General features: G+C 44.7%; 1 protein-coding gene across 3 annotated transcripts in view; it reads right to left on the bottom strand.

Annotated features, from left to right (window-relative positions):
* Positions 1 to 20,603, bottom strand: part of LOC133124037 (stAR-related lipid transfer protein 13-like) — a 43,900-nt gene that overhangs the window by 3,589 nt on the left and 19,708 nt on the right. For all 3 annotated transcript variants that reach the window (XM_061234867.1, XM_061234869.1, XM_061234868.1), the window contains exons 2-12: positions 18,228 to 18,299; positions 14,877 to 14,958; positions 11,625 to 11,688; positions 9,837 to 11,095; positions 9,270 to 9,443; positions 8,557 to 8,716; positions 8,066 to 8,264; positions 6,290 to 6,500; positions 4,938 to 5,052; positions 3,185 to 3,406; positions 483 to 700 (exon numbers count right to left, since the gene is read on the bottom strand). In XM_061234867.1, the coding sequence (XP_061090851.1) occupies positions 483 to 700; positions 3,185 to 3,406; positions 4,938 to 5,052; positions 6,290 to 6,500; positions 8,066 to 8,264; positions 8,557 to 8,716; positions 9,270 to 9,443; positions 9,837 to 11,095; positions 11,625 to 11,688; positions 14,877 to 14,958; positions 18,228 to 18,299 (2,776 nt within the window). The remainder of the gene's footprint in view (positions 1 to 482; positions 701 to 3,184; positions 3,407 to 4,937; positions 5,053 to 6,289; positions 6,501 to 8,065; positions 8,265 to 8,556; positions 8,717 to 9,269; positions 9,444 to 9,836; positions 11,096 to 11,624; positions 11,689 to 14,876; positions 14,959 to 18,227; positions 18,300 to 20,603) is intronic.

The raw sequence follows: 20,603 nt of genomic DNA, 5'->3' as shown, positions 1-20,603 counted from the left end.
TACATGCCACCAGTGGTGTGTAATAGCTCGGAAACATTGCATCACAACACCTTTATGAGTCTCCTTTTCACTTGGGATACAATTGTAATAAATGACATTCCTCCTTTATTTAGCCAGGGATTGACCGCTCTTCTGCAAGTGAGACCTGGAGCCTGCGGTCTCTCTGGATACTAGCAAAAGAGGCTAAAACGGTCAATATGTGTATATGTTAACTACTACTTACACACAAAGTAATCCATAAGTGAACCTATGGCCGAATACTTGAAAAAGCTCAATAACGGTGTTCTTGAGCTCAGAATGCTATAAGTTCAATAGCAATGGTTGCCCTCAGGATTCATTACCAGACCTGGCCATTCAGAGATGTACAGAGCGTATTAATGAATTGACAAAAATGATCAATATTGACAGAAAGTAAGGGAGAGAGAGAAGGAGTGTTTGGAGCGGGCCTGCTAGGAGCCAGGAGCCGGACTGCCACACCGTACCTCAGGACCACGAAGTCCCTGCGGGGGTGGGGCGCCATGCTGTCGGTCACGTAGTGGAAGACCTCCGTGTTGCTCTCCAGGGCCTCGATCACGCGGCCGTGCAGCAGGTCGTCGTCCCACAGGTGACGCTCACGCAGAACTCTGCGCAGCACAGTGCCGGGGCCGGCCTCCACCTCCGTCGAGGCCCTCCACAGACGATGAGGGGGCCGGTCTCCCACCTAGAGGGCAACGTTTCACAGGAAAGAGAGACGTGAGCCGGGGGTTCCTAAATGCACACGTCAAAACCCGCAGGGGCAAATGAGAAGTACTTTAAATATATCTGTAATATATCAACTGTTTTTTGTTTTTTGTATTTAAATTGTAACGCATTATGCTTTGGTTACTTAAATACCGCATGTATAAACATACTTTGGTTGGCACTGCCTGGCTAAACTATAGCTAGATCAATTTTAGTGTATTTTTCCCATCCTTGATGCTCAATGTAGCTATCACAGTTCATTAAACAAAGTGCTGTGCTAAACTAAAAAAAACTATTGTTTTCATGTGCCCATCACCAACATCACTCCCACCCAAGACCTACAATTTGGGAAGTCAGAAAGTGGGACAGAAAGTACTTGAGGGAATGATTCAGCGAAGGAAGAACACAATGACAGGGATTTGACTAGCGGATGCGGCTGACACACAAAAATAAGCCCACTCGCTGCTTAGAAGTGAACAGTTTCAAGATTACAGAGACATCCTCAGTCATTCTGCAATGTGACATGGTCCTGGAAGTGTCCTTCACTAAAATGATAACTGACAACTGCTTGCTGATAACAAGATGTGTAGACTCTATTCTATCTTGTTATAATCCGTTCGGTCTAAATTACCATATTTAGATTAGCATAACTTTTTCATTTATTTGATTAATATGGTGACCGCTATACGTGTACATTAATGTAAAATTAGAACATTCTTAAATTCCACCTTTAAAGCACTTTTAAAGCCCTCTGCAGTTAATCCGAAACAAATAATATGGGAAACAATACCTAAAGCACTTTAACCTCATTACCGATTCCTGCGTGGGTAAGAGATCTCAATATTTAATACAAATTTCAAGAAGAGGCCATTCATAAATAGTACCATATATGTACTTTTGCGGAATGAAAGCATGTAGCATACCAAATGTAAAAAAGAATAAAGAGAATTTAAACAGAAACAGAACTCAGTTTGATTTCAACTTCCAAAAGCTGTTGCGTAAAACATCTTCTTGTCCTATTTTCTAAATTATGAACAGACACCAGAACCATGTATGGCTCAACATACATTTCACTGAACTTTCAATTCATATAAACCCAATGAAAAAACCTAATTCAGCTTCAACAGCAAGATTGATCCAGAACGCCGCATCTTGTCTGGTATTAAATGTCCCCAGACCTCCATTAACCCACTTAAATTGTTATACCATTCATACAATGTGTTACTAATGCTCTCTGAGGCAAAATGAGCATGTCTACTGTATCCACAGAGCTGCTTTCAGAGCTGCCAACTGCTTATGAACACCAACCCAAATTCTGGAACAAAGACATACTGTCATTTATAGATTAGCCTTTAACAAAGTGAACTAAATAATATTTTGCATGGCCCCATCTGTTAGGAGAAAAGGGGGGCTTAGGCGGAAATTAAAGAAGGTAAATTTTGCATTTATATCAGGGAATATAAATATTGTATGGAACAGCTTTGAAGGCCATAGAGTAGAGGCAGCTATGGTATTATGGTCCAGGTTTTATTCAAATACTGCAGGAAATCGGTGAGCTTACATGGGCTGAATAAATAGGTCTCCTAATTATGTCTGCTTATGCTTTTACAATCCTTCCACTCTTGCTCTTAGTAAAAACAGGAGCAGCAATACGAAGAACATCTGCCATGCAGAAAATGCATTTCAATAAGAGCTATAATCCGTCATCCGTGATAATCCATCATGGTACAATTTTGGGCTAGTTATTGAAAAGGTCAATGCTAATAAAAGCCATGTATTTTTTAGACAGAGGAGAGCACATCCACCCTTTGTATTTTTTGCTTTATTCATACTGGGGAAAGCAGAAAGGGTTAATGTTTCTGAACTTCTGGTCACCTTTTCAGCTTGTGTTCCACTTTTATCTGTAAGTCTCCTTTCTTTGGTTCATATTTGCATATTTGTAACTCTGTCACAGTGACCTGTGAGGCAAATTCCCTCTGGAAAGCACAATCTTGTGAAATCTGAAAGGCCTTTCCTCAGCTCTTAATATATTTACTTATTTTCCCAGCAGATGATTAATTTCTGCTGTGCTAAAGCAAATTGAGTTACTGTTCCATTTGCCTTAAGGAAATTCCATTTGTTTTCCCCAAAACCCATTATTAGAAATGCCCACATGCTCTTGCTTTAAAATACGTCAGTAGAAAAAATGATGCGTCAACCTTAAAACACATTTATTTCAACAAAGTAAATAACAGCTTACCATTGCAATTACCATTACCATTCAGCAACTGTCACAGATAAAAGTATTCTGAAGGCCTTGTTTGTCACAGATAAATCACACATTTAAGTTTAGTGGTATTGTAAATGACATTGCATTGTGCGGAATGAGTGAGGCTATGGTGTGGACAGCTGTATCCGTACTATTCTCACATCATGGTCGGAATCGCAAAGACAGCTGTGCCATCTACCTGCCACCCCCCCCTACCTTCTTGTACGCCAGCTCTGTGTTGTCAGGGGCGGTGGCACTGTGCCAGCCACGGCTCTTCTCCATCATCTCTCTCAGCAGGCACTGGACGCTGTCCTCCAGGAAGGCCCGGTAGTCCACTGGCTCACCCTTCAGGTTGATGCCCAGCCCGTGGAGGGGGAGGGGGTGGGTGTCCGCTGCCAGGTACGAGCTCCGGGACTTCAGCATCATATCGTGGGGGATCTGGGGCCGGCAGAGGAAGAACGGAAAAAAAGGTCAAACTCATTTTCAGAAAAGTTAATCAGAAAAGTGGTTTGTTTATAGTGAATTTATCCTTCTGCGATGAGCACATGTAGATGTCATTTCTGTCCGTTTATTTTTTATCGCACACATCTGTTGAGCCACCATCGCCTTTGCAGATCAAGCCAATTGAAAGGCCAGAATGGTGCATTTTTCCATTGCATAATGACTCAGCATGAGCTTAAACTGAGAGATGGAAATATGTATGGAGCTCTCCAGAATTGCTTTGCCATGAATGGCAAATAGCAGATCAACAGAAAGCTAAAACCTGCATATTTCCTCCTGGCATGGTGTAACATTTAGCTTCTGATTGCCCATGAATTCACTTTTTATTCTAACAGCTCTTGATTAATTAGGTCTGGCACAGATTAGACTCAGATTCTTCTTGAGCGAGTTGGATGCCTCAAGGTCCCATTCACAATAAGCAGCCCTTATAAACAATCGATAATATAAATAGGAATTTAGCATTCTCACATAATACCCATATGATACAAATTAATTCCTTGTTTTAGCACAAAGAACGGCTGAATTAAAGCTAATCAACAGATTAGTTATTGTGGTAATGTCAGTATGGGTCTCTATGGAACATGGCTTTGAGCCATCATTACATTTCATAAACATGGAAGCAGATGTATGGGCTTATGTGTATCATGCATGAATGCATCATAAAATAGCTTTAGGAGTGAATGGCGAGCAGGCGCGATGATTGACTCATTAATGCTGCATAACCGTTCGTTGTATAAGATTAATATTAACAAAAGTTCACAAAAAGGCACGGAACAGATAGTAACATCAATCCACAAATGCAAAATGAACAAAACACAATCTTCTCCTAGAAATCATTGCCAAGAAATGTCTATAAATCTACTAACACCAATGTATTATGCACACGCGCACATTGTATTTCTTAGTATATTTATATGTCCACTGTGTAGTTACGTGTATTATGCAAAGACATGCTATTAATAAACATGCTATCTGTCTATGTGTGAAAATGCGCTGTCTGAATATTTATATTAGATGTAGATGTATTATGTATAGACTTGCTGTGTGTACACTGATTGTGTTGATGTGCTGTCTAAATACTGACTGTGTGTACATGTGCTGTGTAGACGCATTGAAACTGAATACTTTAGTATTCGTAAATGAATTCAAAGTGATGATAAACAATCTGGTTAGCCTTGACTTGCGAGTGTTTTAAGAGAATGTTTTAAGTCATATTTTTACTATGTATTTTAAGTTACAATTTATTTTATGGTTTCCATTTGAATCTTAATCATGTATTTATTTGACTAATTTTACTACTTCTTTTCCTTTCAAATTGCTGTTGGATTTATGTGTACATTCGGCACACTTGCAAAAGAGGGCACCAGCTCTCAATGTGTCTCTCAGTTAAGATAAAGGAAAATAATAATAACAATAACTATGTGTAGATGTACCGTGTCTATACTGACTGTGCATAGCCGTATTCTACCTGAAAAAGTTTCTTGCACTCCGCGATCATGTGACCCAGACCGTGAGTGGCAGCCATGTTCTCGTTCAGATCCCTGTGATCCGGCTTGCTGGTTGTGCTCCTCCCGTGAATCAGTCTGTCCCGAAAAACAAACAGCAAACAGTTAACAGAAAGCACACACCAACAGGAGGGCTGCCATATCTAAAAATGGCTTAAGCATGAAACATTGATATTCCCTGCCAGTGTATGGAGAAAAGAAGGCGAACTTCGGGAGTGTGATTTGATCCACAGGGAGGTTCATAATAGACAAGGCACAGTACAGCTCGCTAACAAGGGGAGAATGTGCACAGCATACAAGCACTTTGATGCTGTGTGAACACAGATGGTGGTCTGTAGATAAGAGCACCAGGTACACACATTTAGCAGGAGAACCAGGCACTGAGTCTGAGAATTGCAGAGGTAAGTATGTGCACGGTGCACTGGCCTGTGTGGCTAGGAAGAAGAACTCAGGCTAGAGCTGGAACAGGCAGGAACCCCTAGTGAGCTCAAATTAGGTGTAAACTGGCGAGTACTCCCTGGGGAGAATGGATGTTCACACCAAGCATTCGACAAACTTGAATGGTGTTTGAGGTTGAAATTAAGACATTTCAACCTTAATAAGCCGTGAACTGTTATGATCTCGGCATGCATCATTCATAATCATAAAAAAGTGAAAACATCACTCAGCGCTCAGCGCGTTTGCATACTAAGTCCGTCCAGCCAAACTGTTGTGACGTGCGAGATGGTAATCGGACCAGGGCCGGAGGACCGAGAGGACCCGGTTCCATTATTACAGGGGTGGGGTGTTGTATCCGCAACAATCCTGTTACATCCTGTCACATCCTGCAACAGCTCCCTGAAGACAACAAGGAAGCAGCCTCTGCACACCCACGCACGGAGAGAGAGAGAGAGAGGGAGCAGGGGGAGGAAGAGAGAGAGAGGAGGGAGAGCAGGGGAGAGGGAGAGAGAGAGAGGAGGGAGAGGAAGAGAGAGAGGAGGGAGAGCAGGGGAGAGGGAGAGAGAGAGAGCAAAGGAGAGGGACAGAGCAGGGAAGGATAGGGAGGGGGAAAGAGAAGGGGGGGGAGAGGGAGAATGGAAAGAGAGAGCATGGGAGAGGGAGAGAGAGAGGGAGGAGGGAGAGAGAACATGGGAGAGGGAGAGAGGGAGAGAGAGAGCAGGGGAGACAGAGCAGGGAAGGATAGCGAAGGGGAAACTGGAAGGGGGGGGTAGAAAAAGAACAAGAGACCAGGGGAGAGGGAATGAGCGGTGAGCGACAGGCGGAAGAAAGAAAGTGGCAGAAAGAGTGAGAGAGTGAGAGACAGTGCGCAGCTGACCTGGGTGAGCTGCCCTCCTTCTTGGAGACGTTGAGGTGGAAGATGGAGGGGGCCAGGCACACGGCCAGGTTCCCTGCAGTCATCTGGTTGCCCTGGGCGGAGGCGATGTCACTCAGGAAGTACAGCAGTGTCTGCAGCACCTCCCTGCTCTCGTCTGGCAGCAGGATGACCGCAGCTTGGGCAGCCTGCAGCCGCTGCTCCTTAGGAACCCCTGAGAGAGAGAGACTTTGACTTTTAAAAGCCCTTTCATTAACCAGGCCAAAGTGTAAAATCAGACTATAGTCATACCAAATTATATTGTCCAGTCAACCAAAAATAATAATGGAAATATGATATAAAAATAAGATATAAAAAAACACTTTTTTTCCCACATAACCTTGGCAAAGAAAGAAAAAAAATGTGTGTGTGCATGTGGGTGAGTCTGCGTGTGTGTGTGTGAGACACGGAGAGGTTAAAAGCATAAACGACACACATATAGACACATATACTGTAGAGAGAGGGTCAGGCTGGGGGAGAGAGGGAGAAAGAGGGTAAGAGAATGAGATCAGAGTGTGGGTGAAAAAGAAGGGGTTTGATTGAGGGAGGGGGTGAGGCGATTGGAGGATGAGAGAACTCCTTTGTCTAACTTTGATAGTTTTCCATGTTTTTTTTAACTAAGTTTGTTTTGGTGTAATACTTGTCTTCATTCTCAGTGCTCCTCTTCCATCGACCAATTGGTCTGTAACTGAAGTTTTTATCTTTAGAGTTCTACTATAACAGACAAAACAAGGGATGTGAGACCGTGTAAACTAAGATAGGCGTGGTTAAAGGGAGGGCTGGGGCGAAGCTGGGCCAGCCACACAGGCACGCAAGCGGTCCTGGGAACAAGGGGTGACCTCTACCCCGGGGCGGACCCAAACCCGCACCACGCAACGGGAAGCTGAGGAAGTGTCAGCTCTATTGTTTTTACGGCAGGAACCCAGAAAAAAAACGCCATTGTCAGACTCCAGATCGGTAGCTAATATTTTTTCTGCGTGGCTCCATCTGTTTGGATGCGAGATGTCTTTTTGTCATTTGCAACCTAACGATTATAATTAACAATTACGGTCTGTTAAAAAAAAAAAAACAATGACATGTCTGCCAGAGCCACGGAAGGCAAGAATCAAAACAAATCTGAAAATAGGTTACATCGCCACATATAATCAGGAAACTGTCAGCAATGTTGGAAGAAGCACACTGACAGAAGGTTGCAGCACAAAATGTATTTCACTGGTGCATGAAATGTAACTGGTACTGACTGGAATGTCCCTGACAGTCTGGACATGAACACAGGCTTACACTGGTACATCTCCAGGAACACCTGCGAGATTAGCAATGAACCCAAGCGAACACTACCCTGCTTAAAAAAACAGCTCAAGCTAGGTTTTTAAACCGCTGGTAGCTGGTTCACCAGTTCAGAACAGTTCCAAGCTTGACATGGTTTGATCAGCCCAAGCTATGTTTTCAAACACCTGGTAGCTGCTTGACAAGCTACCAGCACCAGCTGGTTGACCAGCTCATACCCAGCTACACCAGCTTCATGACCAGCAGGGCCATGTTGGTTGACCAGCTCATACCCAGCTAGACCAGCTTATGACCAGCTCAATTTTCAGGCTGGTCAAGCGGGCATAGCTGGATTTTACAGCAGGTAGTAAGCCTACAGTATGAAGTCTAAAGTTAAAGTTAAGTCTGTGAGTTAGGCCTGTCTCAGGAAAACCTGCATTAATGTTCGGGTATTTGAGACAGTATGAGGCTTACACTGGTAAATTTGCAGGAAGGTCTCTGTGAGTTTGGAGGTGAACACGGGCTCTGGCAGGTCCAGGAAGTACTGCTTCAGCATGTCAGCCACATCGTAGGCGGACTGGCCCTCATAGTCCAGATGATCCGGGGAACTCTCGTTCATTCTTCTCAGTGCCTGGATCCGGGACTTCACACCCGACTTCCGGAATATTCCAACCTGGTCAGGAAAAAGTTACTCAGGCTTCATTTCAAGGACATGATTTTTTAAGTGATCAGAAAATAGGCATAAATACGCACATGGAGCCAAGATACCTTTGGTTTCTCTTTGAATGGCTCTATTACCATATAAGTATGAAATAATTAATATGGTAAATTTAGCATCTAAAATGCCCACAAAATATTCACAAAGAGCAGTGACGTAGGTTTTTTGAAACGTCTCTAACCCAGGTCATATAGAGGTGATATGTTTCCAGAGCAGAGATGAGATTGGCCAGGGGGGTCTACAGTACCTGGTCACGACAGCGGCTGCGGAGGTAGCGCATGGCCTGCTGGATGCTCTGGGGCAGGGGCTGCCCGCTCCGCTGCACATTGACCAGCGGGGGCACTCCAAACACCTTCTTATCTCTGTAATCCGGGGCTTTGGTCCTCTTCATGAACTTCGGCACAGTCCTGGGGGAGAGGGATGACTAAGAGCTCTAACTTGTTTATGAGTCATTTTGTCATGAGTAACCTCTAATTTCCTAGAAATCACTGAAAAATGAAATATTGACCTTTCATGTGCTAAATATCTCAACCAAAGACTGAGTTGTCATAAGAGTTGCGATTACCACACATATACAGTGTTGGCACATGCCTAAGAACATGTATGGCCCTTTTTCCTGTTCAAAACCCACACTCTTCTTCTATGAGTCCATCTCGCTGATATTTTGTTTGTGTGGCTGTATGTCTCTGTGTTTCTGTGTGCTGCCTGTTCCTGTCAGTACATTTGCAGGTGTTTGTCTGTGGGTCTACGGTCTGTCTGCTTCTGTGGATTGATGTGGTTTGTTCACGGCAAAAAAAACTGCAATCGCTTTAGTCTTGCGATAAGAACAAAGACATCTTATTTTTTCTCTAAAGTAGAACACATTGTTTTGTTTTACTCAGAAAAAAGGAAAATAGATTTAAGTACAGTATTTAAATCTCAATAGTTGTTGAGATGGACTTGTTTTGTTTTTGTACTCACCAGCTCCAGCCCTGTTTGCTGGGTACAGAGTACCTCTCCATGGTGGCTGTGAGTCTGAGCAGGGAGAACTTCTGCAGCAGGTTCAGCTGCGCGGCGGCCTGCCGGTTAATCTCCAGAGACGCAGACGTCAGGCTGGGCCTGTGCGAGTTCTGGAAGCTGTGCCAGCGGAGCTTTCTGGAACACAGCCGCAGGGAAACACAGAGAGGAACCACAGTAAGTATTGCAGTAAGCTGTTATTACATTCACAAAGCTTGCAAAGGTTTGTAATTATAACTTTCCTTCAACATCAATCTGAATCTAAGGCACTCAATATCATAAAATGTATGACTAACATGTATACAATTCATTATATACTTTTATATTTTTGTTTCTTTTTTAGGTTTGGGGTTTTTTTTGTCTGTGACTATATTTATTTTTCTCATGTGTTCTAATTATGGAACTTCCCATTTTTTTTTCCAGTATGTTTCCTGTTTTATATGAAAAATGAAAACATGTAAGAATTTAAAATAATAAAAAATGAAAATTATGAATATTATTAATATTTTGAACGGACATTATTATTATCACCTGTTAGGCCTGGTCAGAGAGGCCCCCACTCCAGAATCACGGCGTTCCCTCATCTCCAGCTCCTCAGCCTCGTTCAGCGAGTTTCCCGTGCTGTCCACGTCGCTGGCCGCCGTGCCCACGTCCGAGATGGACTGCTCCTCAAAATGGAGGCTGGGGGTGCGGACCGTCTCCACCGTGCCCCCCGAAACGAGGCTGCCCTCCTCTTCCTCGTCCTCCCCGTCCTCCTCATCCTCCATTTCGGGGCAGATCTTGCGGGACCACATGTGGAGGCTCTGCTGGAGGCCTTGGACGCGTTGCAGGATGTCGTCCAGGTGCTGGGTGATTTCCTGGGGCGTGCCGTTCAGGGGGGGGTCGGGAACGTTGTCGTAAACGCTCCCCACCGAGCCGCAGGAGCCCCGCCTCCAGACAGTCGCTCCCGGCGAATCGGCCGGCTCCGCCGCCCCCGCGCACGCTTCGAGCGAGGCTCCGCCCAACTGCCAGACCCCATCCAGTTCCTCGCCCGCGGCAGGGGGACACAAGCTCTCCACAGACAGGGACCTGGGGAAGGTTCCGGGCGTGTGGTCCGGAGGGAGGTGCACCACGTTCCCCAGCCGGCCCCTCCCCCTCTGCTCCGGGGAGTCTGGGGAGCTCGGAAAGACCCGGAAATCCTCCAGGTACGGGCCGCCGCTCTGGGTCTTCGCCCTACGGCTAGCGAGGTTCACTCCGTTCGCGGTCGAGGGCTTCCCCAGGGTCAGCGCCCGTCGCGCAAACGGCAACCGGCTCCTCCCCCCACCTCCGGGCAGGCTGTCGCCGGCCGTGCACGCCAGACCGGCGGGAGGGGGCGTGTCTACACCGGCGTGAAGGGGCGTGTCCTCAGCGCAGGCCGCCGCCCTCTCGCTCTGGCCCTCCCTCTCTCTCTCCCGGCGGCGGAAGGACTCGATCCTGCGCAGGAAGCTCTTGGTGCGTCTCTTGGGTCGGGGCCGGGCGGGGGGCGGGTCACTGTGGTAGGAAGAGGAGGCCACGGTCGAGTTGGAGGAGGTGACATGGGCGCTCTGCGTGCCCAGGCTGCCGTTGCTGAGCAACGAGGCCGCGCCCAGGTCGCTGAGGTCACTCTCCCTGCTGCCCCACTCCCCCTCGGAGGTCTGCGCACGCTCCGCCCCCGGGGAGGAGGGGGGGGAGGGGTAAGAGAGGGCGCCCAATCGGGACCATCTTTTGCTGTCGCGCTGGAACGCCCACCGGTCGCTGATGGCACAGAGATCATCTTCTTCTGAATCTTCACTCTGCAAGGAGACAAACAGACACATGCACATATTAACATACACGACGCACAAGACTGTTGAATGTTCTGTCTGAGAATTTTCGTTGAATAAAAAAAACATATAAGATGCACATTTATATTCATAATGCACACACGTGCACACACACACAGATACACATGCACAGTTTTTCATGTATGTGAGTTTTTCTCCAGTTTGAAGATGGAAGTGTAATGGCTGTAATTGGGCTATGATTCCAGTGGCCTATCCCAGCAGGGTAAATAACCTCTCATCAGTCAGTTAATTCAGTCCAGCATTCACAACCCAACAGCACTCGCAAAAGCAGCTCAGGCTAAGTACTGTACTTTCACCACACTGATGACAGTGGAAACATAATGGACATCCGCAAAATTATACCACTTTACTATGCACCAGGCATTCGTCATTTCAGGGAACGGATGTGATTTTATTTTTAGAGCATAGCTGAGGGTAAGAACAAGTTGTTAATATCCCTTTGGTGTAAAAATTTAGCGATGCCCTCGCTGCTACCCACCTCTTTCCTCTGAAAGTGCACTTCTAGCTTCATGGAGGCACACTTGTTCAACACGGTCAGCCTCCTGTGTGGAGACAGACAGACACTGAGAGATAAGACGAGATGCAAACAGGGAGAACGCCCACACAAATGATTACCAATACTAGGACTATCAGGCTCTCAACAGGCAGGACAGTGAAGTAATAAGGACTCCTTACCCGGACAATTCACGGAGACAAGCCCAGAAAAACGTGAGCTGAGAATTAGAAGGTTCTATCTGCGCTATATTTTCGAGATATTGAGCTTCAAAGATTCCAAAATTAATGGGCTCCAAGCTTTTAAATTGCAGCATTCTTTCATAGTTTTAAACAGTATTTTTGTATAAAACTTCACACATGTATTTAGTGCCCTATAAACAACATATTTATATATGACAATAGCACATTTTTTTTAAATGTCCGTTAGAACCTTATCATTCTCAGCTCACAAAATATGGAATGCTGGAGCAAAGAAAGCTCAGAGCAACAGGGGGAAGACGAATACGATCTTCATCAGAGTCAAATACAGATACTTGGGTGTTTCATAGATAAGTGGAGAGTTTGTGCCCCCGGGGCCGCAGATAGGGGTGGGGCAGCTGTCCAAGCCCGCAGGGGGCCCAGGATATTTACATTTTACATTTACATTTTAGTCATTTGGCAGACGCTTTTAATCCAAAGCGACTTACAAGTGCATAGGTTCTACCATAAGTCAGAGCATCACATCCAGAAACTAGCAAAATACACAGGAAATGCTGTTCTAAACATAGTTGTCATCAGAATTTTTTTTTTTTTTTTTTTTTTTTTTTTTTGGGGGGGGGGGGGGTTAGACAAGGATAGGGATATCAGAAAGGAGGGGCAGGGGAAATCAGGAGGGAGGACTAAGGTAGAGTTTGAAAAGGTGGGTTTTGAGTCTGCGTCGAAATAGGGGGAGGGATTCTGCTGTTCTGACAGTGGTAGGCAGGTCATTCCACCACTGAGGAACCAGAACGGAAAACAGGCGTGAACGTGCAGCTCGACCGCCAGGTGCACGTAGAGAGGGAACCGTAAGGCGACCAGAGCTGGCAGACCGGAGTGGTCTAGCTTGGGAGTAGGGAGTGATCAGGGATTGTATGTAAGGTGGGGCAGTCCCCTTAGCAGCCTGAAATGCCAACACTAGGGCCTTGAAACGGATGCGTGCGGCAATGGGAAGCCAGTGGAGGCCAATGAGGAGCGGGGTGACATGAGCCGACCTGGGCTGATTGGTGATCAGGCGGGCTGCAGCATTCTGGACCAGCTGGAGGGGCTTGATGGCACACGCTGGGAGACCGGCTAGGAGGGAGTTGCAGTAATCCAGGCAGGAAATGACGAGCGCCTGGACTAGGAGCTGGGTGGCTTTCTCAGTCAGGAGATGACGGATACGGCGTATATTATACAGAAAGAACCTGCAGGTTCTGGCAGTGGAGGATACTTGTGGAGCCAGGGTGAGGCAGTTATCAAGAGTCACCCCAAGATTCTTTGCCGTACGGGAGGAGGAAACTACAAAGTCCTCAACAGTCAATGAGAGGTCGATTGACGGAGAGGACTTAGCAGGGATGTAGAGAAGCTCAGTTTTGGCAAGGTTGAGCTTCAGGTGATGGGAAGTCATCCACGCAGAAATATCAGCCAAGCAGGCAGAGATCCGTGTGGTGATTTGGGTGTCGGGGGGGAAGGAAATGAAGAGTTGGGTGTCATCAGCGTAGGAGTGATAAGAAAAGCCGTGGGAAGAGATAACAGAACCAAGAGACATGGTGTATAGCGAGAAGAGGAGAGGCCCAAGAACCGAACCCTGCGGGACTCCAGTTCGTAGGGGTTGAGGGTCGGAGACTGCGCCCCTCCAAGTCACCTGGTAGGAGCGACCAGAGAGGTAGGAGGAAAACCAAGCGAGTGCAGAACCTGTGACACCCATCCCAGACAGCGATGAGAGCAGAATCTCATGGTTGACAGTATTGAAGGCGGCCGATAGGTCGAGGAAGATGAGGACAGAGGAGAGGGATTTTGCTTTAGCAGAGTGGAGTGCCTCAGTGACCGCGAGCAGGGCGGTTTCAGTGGAGTGGCCACTCTTGAAGCCAGACTGGTTGGGGTCATGGAGATTGTTGTGGAGAAGATAAGTGGACAGTTGGGAGCAGACCGCCCGTTCCAGGGTTTTAGCCAGAAAGGGAAGAAGAGAGACAGGCCGGTAGTTGATATGAGTTTCTATTTTAAATTTGTCACAAAACATTTCAGACCGGGGGCCCTCCCAATATATTTGTGCCGAGGCTGAGAATTCATAGATTCCGCACCTGCCAATCCCAAGTGAGTGAAGAAAATAACAGGACATTTTGCGGGCAAACTTAAAAAAAGTCTCAATTCTCTCTCTCACACACACTCTCAGACCCTCTCCCACCTTCTCCCTCTCTCTCATTTCTATGTCTTCATGCCAATAAGCGTGGCATAAAGAGATTTCCATGCACAGAAGGGGTCCACGTGAGGACTGTATCCACTGTGATTGCACAGACAGACCATCTTTAGGGGCCTATGGAATGAGTGAATGGTAGCATATGATGACTGCACATCACACTAGACCCTCAGTCCACAAATTTCACACCATGCCAACTGCCGGCTATACTGTGAAACAGAATAAATTGGATATTTATTTCCAAATGTATTCAATTGAATGGTTTTTTTTCTACTCTCACTGCACCAGATTCGTATGCATTGGCTCCCAGGTGTACCGTCATCAGGGTGATTGCCATGTTCTTCATTCATTAAGAGAGAATTGGCCCTTAAACGTTTTTTTTATTTACGAGTAATCAAAGTATGATGAGTGTTCAGAATGCTGGTAGTGGTCACCAACAATTATTTCTTCTGATTCTCTGTAAAGAATCTCAGTGAAGTTCTCTGTAAAAAGTGCAATATAAAAAAAGCGAAAAATCTAAAGCAAAATTAGAATACAATGGGGTTAATCACTATTAATTTGCAGGCAGCAGATACATGACCAAACTGCTCTAAGATGGAGAGCCTGTGAGATGGACAGCCAGCTACAGTGGGCGGAGTACTTCTGAAGGACAACAGACAGGGCAGATTTATAAAGTTCGCTTTAATGCTTAAAGCTTCTCTGCAGAAGGGCTCAGTGGACTATGGACTGGGTGTCCCTTCTCAATCACTCAAACATTGACTTTGATCCAAGCGAGAGTTCACACATGTACAGTAAAAGGCCAAATAAACTGTTTTAACCTACCTGCAAAGAGATTTCAGTGAATCTTGGTCCAGAAAATCATGGTCTTTTTTGACAGAGGAAATGTCGAGGGGAAACAGACCATCTGAAAAGCAACAGGCAAAAAGAGTACAGGACAAGTACAAGTGGTGTCAGTTGACAGAAAGAAGAAATATAAACATGGTACTTCCTCTCTTTGGATTTGCCCAAGAGAAACAGAAACAGTAACTGAGGGAGTAAGAGAGAGGTTCATAAAGATCTGCCACAGATGCCTTTCTGACATTTACCATTTTAAGTTCAATCCAATTGACCTAATCCATTGAGGCATGCAGAGATTCTCTTATGGCCAGAGCTCGGATCGATCGATCAACAGCACAGTGTGAAAAACAAAGCTCACATCTGATGTGTCTATCAAGCAGGTCTATGCGGACTACTCGCCAAGAAACCGAAATAACATCATTGCATCAAAAACAAAAACATCCTGCCATTACGGAGCTTCTTACAGGGAATTGCCCTTTCAAGCAAATACCGTTCAGAGGAACTCATAATTTGTTAACTGAAGTTACTGACAGTTTCACACACACACACACACACAAACAGGCAGACACTGCACTGCAAAAACCCCCAAAAAGAACAAAAAAAGCTAAAAAGTGATTTCACTAGTCAAGTAAACAGCAACTTGAGACAAGCAAATATTTTCCACTTCAGAGAGAAGAAATAAGATCTTAAGCCTTATCATAAGACTAAAATGCACGAAAGACAGTGTGATCACATAATATTCACCAGAGCTCACACTTTTTCAGGTGAGATTATTCAGTAAGAAGACACCCATGAGAATATTTTTTATTTATTGTCTTTTATTTATTTATTTATTTTCTAAAAGGCTGATCAGCAGCATAGCAGCTTCCTTCAACAATAAAATAAGAATACATTGAGTATTGCTACTTTCCATATTTTCTTCTCTTTTGTATAACAGTGCTACAGTCCATTCTCCAGCTCATGCACCCTCCACCCTTATCCAACACACCTGCCAGTGAGCCACTGTGACAACTGCTAATACGTAAGTACCTGTCTAGCCATGACTTCAGTTCAGTTCCAATTTCATGAAATTTGCTTCCTCAAAAAAACCTGCAACCTCATTGATTCTACAATGTTTAGTTAACATTGAGCTGATTGGTCAGTGTGTTCACTCACAGAAACTCACCAGAACGCTCATCTTACATTTGCAGTGAGAGCTTTTACAGAATGGGCCACTTACACACTCTCCCTGTGGGTCGTTGAGGTCTGCACCTCGCTTTTGTTCAAATATATTAATGTACATTTGGACATTAGCCGCATCACAGCAAATCATTTTCAACATTGTCTCTGTGTCTCTCTCTCTCTCTCTCTCTCTCTCTCCAGTGACTGTCCTTTAAAAGTCTCTACCCAGGAAAAGCTCTCTGAAAGCTCATTTCCTCTAAGTAGTGGGGTTGATGGCTTCTATTCCACAGATTGGCTCATCCCCTGCAGAGAAGCACAGAGTGCTCATGACAGGCAGGTGATGAAAAGAGAGTGAAGAATGTCATTATTGAGGGCTCCATTTTCCTGCGCCTACACAAAATCCTATACCACCACTTCCATGTCCTCGATGAAAGAGTGGGGGGATTAACAAAACAATAAAAGAATAAAACGTTCTGAATGAATTCACATAAAATCTAACTTCCAAGGCTGGGATAAATAGATAAATAAATAAATAAATAAATTAATAAATAAATCCAGAGTCTATTGTCATTCTTGCTACATCATGTCCTGCAATTGTTTCTCTGTCTTCCTCTGCTCAAGGACACAGAAAACAGCACACTAATACAGCAATCCCTCAACATGGAGCATAATCGACATCCCTTAACGCCACTGAGTCTAACCAGAGACCCCTCAACACAACAGAATCTAACCACAGTCCCTCAACACCACAGAATCTAACCACAGACCCCTCAACACCACAGAATCTAACCACAGACCCCTCAACACCAGAGTCTAACCGCAGTCCATCAACACCACAACTCCTGCTTCAGCTAACCGATCTTTAGCCTGTATCCCAATGATTTATTGTCCTTTTCTCTCTCCCTCAGAGAACAAGAAAGTCCATGACAGAAATGTCAAATGGGGTTCGATATTAAATATGAACATGGTTTTCAAATGAAGATTACACTAATAACAGAGCGACAGCAGGTTCAATTATCTTCCACTTGGCCACATGAATGATCTGCCTGATTAGAGCACGCTTTATGTAATGCATATTCCAGTTTTCTTTCTCAACAATTGCACAGGCTCACCAGTTAATCTGTTGCGCTATTGCAAAGGTCAGATTTGCCTCTGTCAGAGTTTTTTAAAGTGAGGCAGCGCTCAAAAAAGAAAGGCCTACATGCAATCATGAAAGAATCAATACAACATCATTTCTTTCAAAATGAAAAACAAGTGAAGTGTGGTCTGGGTGACATCCCCGTCTGAACAATTATACATAATTCACATGTCATTTCAACTGTCACATATTAAGCAGCAATCACAATACCTCTATAAATAGAGTATAATAATTCCAGAAAAACTAAACTGGAGCCAATTAGTAAAGCTTCTCAGAGTAGCAGTCACAATAAATCATAAAGGAAACATGGAGTTGCTGTAAGAAAAATGGGGAAAGTGTTGGTTGTACACACCAAATAATCATAAGGGCACATTACATGTAGTGGTGAAGGCTATTGTCCTTCAAATGTGAGTATAAGAAATACAGACAGTTACAGTGAGTCTAAATGTTAACCTAAAATCAAAATTAAATGCTGCTTGTACAAATTAAGACAAGCATGGGTTGTTGTGGGTTGGCTTGGCATTTTCAATTGAATAATAATATTATTATTCTTCTGAATCTCTCTTCTGAGTCTGATTTTTCTATTTAACCCACACTATGAATCAGAGTCAATTATTCTTCCTCTAGAACACAGGACCAGCACTGCATTCATTGATCTGATAAAAAAATTTCACATTTATTTTCAGAAATTACAATATGAATGAATATATATTGAATATATAATTGAAAGCATGTGACATGTAACTTTATCATATAACGGGGGCGACATGGCTCAGGCCGTAAGAGCAGTCGTTGCCGGTTCGATCCCCTGCCCGGGCTGTGTCGAAGTGTCCCTGAGCAAGACACCTAACCCCCAAATGCTCCTGACGAGCTGGTCGGCGCCTTGAATGGCAGCCAATCGCCGTCGGTGTATCGGTGTGTGAGTGTGTGTATGAATGGGTGAATGAGAAGCATCAATTGTACAGCGCTTTGTACTGTAACCCTTTCTAGACACCAGCAGTAAGGCTGCAGGAAAGGGGTTGAGCAGCTCCCTTTACCTTCATAGAGATGCGCGTATTGCGGAAATCCAGCCGCTCGGAGCCAATCGCACGCTTCTTTTGCTTCATGTTCTGAAAGACGAAAAAAGTAAATGCAAGTTACAAGCTTGCGCCAAACTCAATTACAATAACTTTCAATGGTTATTGAAAAACCAAACCCACAATTCCTGCTGCTTGGCGTCCATTCACTGAGGTTAAAGTTACAAAATTCATTACCAGTCAGTTACAAAGTTGTGTTCTGTTTTTTCTCCTTTATGAGTGGGGGAGTGGGTACACTGTGTGTCTAGTTTATTGACTGCATACCTTCATCATCCAATGTTAACATATAGTGTATACATTAGAAATGAAAAATGCAAAGCATTATGCAATCACTCCCAACAGAGAAATTGCATTACAGATGCAAGGACCTTGTCACAGCTGCCTGTTTTGAGTCCAGTCCAAATATTTATATATGGAAATTAAGCTGCCACTGGGTTATTGACACTGTGCAGAGAAATATGCAGTCCAGACAGGTATTGCTCACTACACCTATGTACTGTACCTCTGAGTGCCAGCCTACAACTGATAGCTAAATACAGTGTGACTTCACCACATAGGAAGATACCATTGCACAAGGATCCAAAGGCCAGGACCTGGGGAACCACAGCTGAACCCCTGCTTTTCAGTACATCCGCAGCATAAAGAGTATCCTGGATACCCTGGCTATTCACTTTCGCATCTTGGTTTCAACAACCATCCAAGTTAAACCGAGCTCTCAGAAGTGAAAGGAGCTAGGCTGAGGGGGTGCCATAGGCTGGGAGTCTGCTTGCTGCGGAAACAAACTCCGGCTAGTCTATAGAAACTAAATTACGTAAAATGATGTGGTTGTGCATTAGCACGTTATCTGCTGTCACTCCGTTTATACAAAGTTGGCTTCCACAGCAAATACACTCCCAGCTTTATGATCTACAAAAGGTTGACTTCACCCATAGAGCAGTGGACCAGCACTGTGAATTTTGGCTGCATCAACATGGGATTCTGTAAGGTGCTGCTGGCCTTCTGAAAAGCCTGGTGCTGAGGTTATACGGATGTGCTAAGGCTAATGCCACCTCATAGTAATGTCCATAAAGGTACGCTAATGCTCATGTCAGTTCCTGCCAAAGTCAATAAGGGCAAACGTAGGCTAATGCTTCTCCCTGCCAGTGTTAATAAGTGTAAGCTAATGCCTCTGCTTGCAAATAGCCAACAGGGAATTGTCACCCCTGTGCTACCACTTCCATTGCTGTACACCTTCAGAATTTGTATCCCTTTCTTGATCTCGTCTTTGAAGGAGTCTCTCATACAGGGATTTGAGAAGCTCCTTCTGAAACTTATCCAGCTCCAAACGGCCATGAAATCAAATATACTGTCATGCTATCTTTTATCAAGCAGGGATGCTCCTCTCTTTAATTCATTAATATTTATCTTGGTGTAATCCACATTTAATTAGGATTCTATCAGTGCCTCGTCCTAATTACAGACATCTATAACTCAATTAAATCCAGTTCCCTCTTTAAAAATGTATTACCTTTTTCCAGAGGGGGGTACAACATCAAAACCCAAGCTACACCACAAGCAGGTCTCCATGTTCATTTGCATCCCAGAGAAGGAGTAACAGGAATGGCATCAATCAATCAATTTATTTTACCCTTTCTTCTTAAACTTTCATGATGATACGTGCGTCATGGTTGCAAGGTTACCTTGGTTGATTGTTTGGCAATTATGACTCTTTCCAGCAGCCAAATGAATATACACTCAGTGAGCACTTTATTAGGCATTTATTATACATATTTCTAAGACTTTCTGCTGCTGTAGCCTATCCACATGTTTGATGCGTTGTGTGTTCAGAGATTCTCTTCTGCATGCCAATGTTGTAATGCGTGGTTATTTGTGTCACTGTCACTTTCCCCTCAGCTTCGACCAGTCTGGCCCTTCTCCTTTGATCTCTCTCATTAACAACGCACTTCCGCCTGCAGAACTGCTGCCCGCTCTGGAGACTGTTGTGCGTGAGAATCCCAGGAGATGCTCATACCACCCTGTCTGACACCAACAACCATTCCACAGTCAAAGTCACCTAGATCACATTTCCTACCAATTCTGACATTTGGTCTGAAAAACAGCTGAACCTCTTGACCACGTCTGCAGGCTTTCCTGCATTTACTTGCTGCCACACGATTGATATGTGTACAGGACTACCTAATAAAGTGATCACTGAGTGCAGATACTCCAGGGAGCACCCCTTCCTGGACAGAACAACTCGATGTCGCAGCCAAGTGAGGCTGTAATTACTCCCAATAATGGACCAGGCAGTTTATCTTCAAAAGACCCAGAGAAGCTTTAGTTCTGAGGGAGCAGTAT

This window comes from Conger conger, chromosome 3 (assembly GCF_963514075.1).
Source record: "Conger conger chromosome 3, fConCon1.1, whole genome shotgun sequence".
NCBI lineage: Eukaryota > Metazoa > Chordata > Actinopteri > Anguilliformes > Congridae > Conger > Conger conger.
Note: the sequence above shows the minus strand (reverse complement) of the source record. Positions and strands in the feature narration are given on the sequence as shown.